The sequence below is a fragment of the Haemorhous mexicanus genome, chromosome 17 (genome assembly GCF_027477595.1).
Source record: "Haemorhous mexicanus isolate bHaeMex1 chromosome 17, bHaeMex1.pri, whole genome shotgun sequence".
Taxonomy (NCBI): Eukaryota; Metazoa; Chordata; class Aves; order Passeriformes; family Fringillidae; genus Haemorhous; species Haemorhous mexicanus.
The window spans coordinates 11058789-11064066 of NC_082357.1; the positions used below are offsets into that span (position 1 = coordinate 11058789).

Genomic DNA, 5278 nt, shown 5'->3' on the forward strand with positions numbered 1-5278 from the left:
TAATAATTCACAACACAGTAATGAAATTCAACAATTTTGATTCTCTCAAAATGGGTCTTGGTTGTCAGAATTTCAGAATATACAGAATTAAGAGACTGTTTCTCTTTCACAATAACCAAATACAATTACAAACCACCTTGTACTTTCTACCCCTCTCTGATGTCCCAGGCTGCCACCAAAATGCAGTGCTGACATTTTTTTAAAACTACACAAATCTGGCATATACTCACCTATAGAAAAATGAATCTGAAAAGCAGAGAGTGAGATGGATTAAATGTTTTACATCACTGGTGATATATCAGCCTTATGTATAATCCACTCCTGAAGGAAGAAACTGCTGAACCTTATCTCTCAAGCCTACAACACTTGCTCACACAACATGCTCTTCCTGCAAAGACACCCCTAGGCTTTAGAGGGAATTTGTCTGGGAATGCTCTGAAATGTTTTCCTCTCTCTACACCACTTTTGAAGGCAATCTCAGTAAGTGAGGTCTCTCAATGCATCCCCTGTCAGAGGATCCTGGGACAGGCTCTGCAGACAGGAGAGAGCAGTGAAGTTAAATAGCAAACTGCTCAAGGATTTTGAGAACTTGCCTGTTCCCTGATTTTGGTCAGTTTTAGGGGAAGAAAAAACCCCACCACCTGACACTGGAATAAACATCTTTTGCACCCACAGGCAGGCTCTTCCAAGAGATGAAAGTTCAGGGTACCATGCCTCACAATAAATATGGGTCATTTTTAACAAATGCAGTTTGATGAGATATTATAATCTTGGTGTTATGCACAAAAATTTCTAAACTATAGCTAATGTTGTAGTAGACATCCACAAATGAAGGGTTGGGGCTTTTTTCTCTCAACGGTTTACATTTTCACAGTTGTGTGGTCATTTAAAAAAGAAAAAAAAAAAAAGAGTACCAAAACATTTGAAATCTTTAAACAATCATTTTCATTTTATAAAAGGAAAATGTCACCTGAAAATCACTGACCTTTTCTAATTTTTCAAAGTGTTCTCTGAGGAACTTCATGGGTCGGTCTGGCTTTGCTATACAGAGGTTTACAATGCATTCTTTTAGAATCTGTTGGATGTTGTGTTTCTGAACATAGAGTTCACATCCCTTCAGGCTCTCATCTTCTTCCACATTGCAGGAAGCAGCAGCAGCCATCTTCAGGCTTGTAAACAGAAAACACAACCAAGGTAAGAAAATGGTGCAAGAAAGAGATGAGAGACAGATCCCAAATCCTTTGTCAGAGAGATCTGAAGAGCAAAGACATTTAATATTGCCTGTTGCCTATTGAGGACCTATTCAATTTGAACCTTTTAATGTTCTGGGGTGGTACATGGAAACGCTGAACTGTGTCATCTTTGTATCAACATCCCATCAAGTACACAAAGAGGATTTAAACACTTAGATTGTGATCAATCTTTGAAAAAACCAACAAACAGGTGAAATTAACTTACGAGGCAAGGAGTTTCAAAAGCACTATTAAATGTCGGTGTAAAGATTTGCTTTGCTCTCCCCGTGGGGACTCGCTCCTGTCACTAGAAGCCCGGCTTCTTGCTACAGAGATTTTCGGGCAATTTTAGCATCTCTCCCTTTCCCAGCCAGCGACCCTTGGCTGCCCCGGGTAACCCCCCGAAGGGAAGTGAGTTCCCCGAAGGGAACTTTGATGACCTGGGGGGAGAACAGCCCCAAACCCTCTTTATCTCCCCCAGCGGGGTTTTGACCGCTCCGTTACGAGCCCAGAACGCCGGGGCAGCTTTACCCCCGGGTCTGTGGGTGCGGCGGGCGGTCGGGGCTGTGCGGGGCAGTGCGGGGCCGTGCGGGGCAGGCCCCGGGAGGCTCCGAGCGCCGGGGAAGTGCCCCGGGCCCGGCCGGGCGGCACCGCGGCAGCGCATCCCCCGGGCCCGGCCGGGCGGATCTGCCGCCGCTGTCCCTCTCCCTGCCCGTGTCCCTGCCCGTGTCCCTGTCCCTGTCCCTGTCCCTGCCCCTGTCCCTGTCCCGCCGCACGGCTCCGCGCCCGGCCGGGCCCGGGGAGCGGAGGGGCCGGTAAATACCTGGTGGCCGGAGCCGGCTGAGCGGCGGCGCCTCCTCTGTCCTCGCCGGCGCTGGAGGCGGGGGAAGCGGCTCCCCTGCCGGTATCCGCACTGCAGCCGCCGCCGCCTCCGCTGCTGCCCGCCCGCCCGGGGCCGCGGGGCGCCGCGGGGACCCTCCTCCCGCTCCCGCACAAAGGCTCCGGCTCCGCCGCCGCTCGCCCGCAGGAAGTGCCGCCGCCGTCACTCCCCGGCGGGCGCGGCCTCCACCGCCGCCTCCGCCGAGAGGCGGCACGGAGCCCTCCGCTCCGAACCGGGCGGACCCGAACCCTCCGCTCCGAACCGGGTGGCACCGACCCCGCCGCTCCGGGAGGCACCGACCCCGCCGCTTCGAACAGCTCCGCACCGACCCCGCCGCTCCGATCCGCTCCGGGCGGCTCCGAGCGCTCCGCTTCGAACCGCGCCGCACGGACCCGCTCTGCCCCGCACGGACCCGCAGGGTACGGCAGGACCTGGCCCGGCTGCTCCCCACGGCCAGCCCGAGGACCGGCTGGCGAAGGGTGACCAGCCTGGCGACAACGGACAATGGCCCGGCCGTTCAGAGCAGGCCTGGCCACGAAGGACAGTCTGGATGCGTGAAGCGGCCGCACCGTGAAGGATGGGCACGGCCATGGAGGACAGCAGCCTGGCTGTGACACATGGCCCGGCTGGGGCACAGAGGACAAACTGGCCATGGAAGGTGTCCTGACCATCACGGGTGATGAGCTGGCATGCAGGACAGGCTGCCGAGCCAAGGCAGGCGCATTTGCATTTTCTTAAAACTACACCAATTTGGCATATACTTTGGCACTTCAATTGCCAAGATTTGGCATTTGCATTTTCTTAAAACTACGCGGCGATCGCAGCGCTGTGTGTGGCACGGGAGCTGCCAGCCCTGCTGAGCACTCAGAGCTCGGGAAGGGCTGGGAAGGGCTGAGAAGGGCTAGGAAGGGCAGCTGACCAGCTCTGCCCGGGGGTTTTTAGAGCAGAGCCATCACAGGCAGCAGCAGCACCTCTGTGCCAGGCCGTGAGGAGTGTGGTCCCAGCTGGCATTCAGCCATGGGCCAGCACGAGCTGTCGGGAATACTCCAGTGCACGCTTGTGCTCCTTCTGTTGCCAGGAAATTCACATCCATGGTTCCCTTAGAATAAAACAGGACTCCAAAAGTTCACAAGCTAGGAGAAGCACAAGAAGGGAATAAACTCTGCTGGTAAACACAGGGCTATTTTAAAATAATTTGAAGTAGTTCTGTGGTTTATTGCACTTTGGATTCGGTGTGATCACTCAGGAAAAGGACCCTGAGAATCTTTTTGGTTTGATGTCTGTTCCTTGCAGTCACCAGGGGAGAACACAAAACTTGAGGTTGTGTAAAGTACCCCTAAGCACAACATAAACACAATGTATGTACACATTAGCTAATACAAATAAACACAAAATAGCATACAACGCTGTTGCAGAAACTGACAACTTCCTGCCCGTGCTGTTTAATCCTCCAGAGCAGGAACAGCGGGGGAGGTGGCACATATGAAGGTGGCCGGGCACATGTCCCGGCGCTGTCGCCTTCCCGCTCCCCTCAGCCCTGGCACCACCGGCGGGCTGTCCCAGGCTGGCACCGCTCGTTCCCCCGGGACCCAGCGGCGGCTCCCTCCTGCCGGTACCGGTCCGGCCCCCGGACCTGCCTGCCTGCCCCAGGGCCCGGGGCGCGCCCGCAGCGCTGTCACCCTGCCCTGTCCCTGTCCCCCGCTCTGTCCCTGTCCCCTGTTCTAGCCCTGTCCCCTGCTCGGTACCTGTCCCCCGCTCTGTTTTCCCCCGGCTGTCACCGTCTCTGTCCCTTCTACCCGCTCTAATCTTGACCCCCTCCCTGTCCTTGTCCTTGTCCCGCTCCCTGTTCCTGTTCCAATTCCTGTCTCTATCCCTGTCCCTGTCCGCGTGTCCCCGCGTCCCTATCCCTGTCCCTGTGTCTCTGTCCCTTCTACCCGCTCTAATCTTGACCCCCTCCCTGTCCTTGTCCTTGTCCCGCTCCCTGTTCCTGTTCCAATTCCTGTCTCTATCCCTGTCCCTGTCCGCGTGTCCCCGCGTCCCTATCCCTGTCCCTGTGTCTCTGTCCCTTCTACCCGCTCTAATCTTGACCCCCTCCCTGTCCTTGTCCTTGTCCCGCTCCCTGTTCCTGTTCCAATTCCTGTCTCTATCCCTGTCCCTGTCCGCGTGTCCCCGCGTCCCTATCCCTGTCCCTGTGTCCCTGTCCCTCACCCCGTGTCCCTGTCCCGCTCTCAGCGCTGTCCCTGTCCCCGTGTCCTTGTCCCTGTCTCTGTCACCGTGTCCCTGTCCCTATCCCTATCCCTGTCCCTCTCCCCCTCTCTCTGTCCCTGTCCCTCTCTCTGTCCGTCCCTCTATCCCTGTCCCTCTGTCCTGTCCCTCTCTCTGTCTGTCCCTCTGTCTCTGTCCCTCTGTCCCTGTCCCTCTCCCCCTCGCTCTGTCCCTGTCCCTCTCTCTGTGCCTCTCTCTGTCCCCGTCTCTCTGTCCCTGTCCCTCTCTCTGTCCCTCCCTCTGTCCCTGTCCCTCTCTCTGTCCCTGTCCCTCTGTCCCTGTCCCTCTGTCCCTGTCCCTCTCTCTGTCCCTGTCCCTCTCTCTGTCCCTCTCCCTCTCCCTCTCTCTGTCCCTGTCCCTCTGTCCCTGTCCCTCTCTCTGTCCCTCTCTCTGTCCCTCTCCCTCTCCCTGTCCCTCTCTCTGTCCCTGTCCCTCTGTCCCTGTCCCTCTCTCTGTCCCTCTCTCTGTCCCTGTCCCTCTGTCCCTGTCCCTCTCTCTGTCCCTCTCTCTGTCCCTGTCCCTCTCTCTGTCCCTGTCCCTCTGTCCCTCTCTCTGTCCCTCTCTCTGTCCCTCTCCCTCTCTCTGTCCCTCTCCCTCTCCCTGTCCCTCTCTCTGTCCCTGTCCCCCTGTCCCTCTCCCTGTCCCTCTCTCTGTCCCTGTCCCTCTGTCCCTGTCCCTCTCTCTGTCCCTCTCTCTGTCCCTCTCCCTCTCCCTGTCCCTCTCTCTGTCCCTCTCTCTGTCCCTGTCCCTCTGTCCCTGTCCCTCTCTCTGTCCCTGTCCCTCTGTCCCTGTCCCTCTCTCTGTCCCTCTCCCCGCGCTGTCTCCGCGCACTGCCGGGCACTGCCGTAAAGCGCGCTCCCTCCGTCGCAAACGCCCCGCGCGTCCCTGGCGACGCGGCCGC

At 57.0% G+C, this 5278-nt stretch overlaps 1 protein-coding gene across 1 annotated transcript in view; it reads right to left on the bottom strand.

The window, feature by feature from the left end:
- The window catches only part of PRKAR1B (protein kinase cAMP-dependent type I regulatory subunit beta), a 92360-nt gene extending 90103 nt beyond the window's left edge, over positions 1-2257 (bottom strand). Inside the window, exons 1-2 of the mRNA XM_059862210.1 lie at positions 2056-2257; positions 986-1169 (exon numbers count right to left, since the gene is read on the bottom strand). Coding sequence (XP_059718193.1) covers positions 986-1162 — 177 coding nt within the window. The 5' untranslated portion in view covers positions 1163-1169; positions 2056-2257. The remainder of the gene's footprint in view (positions 1-985; positions 1170-2055) is intronic.
- Between the last annotated feature and the right edge of the window lie 3021 nt (positions 2258-5278).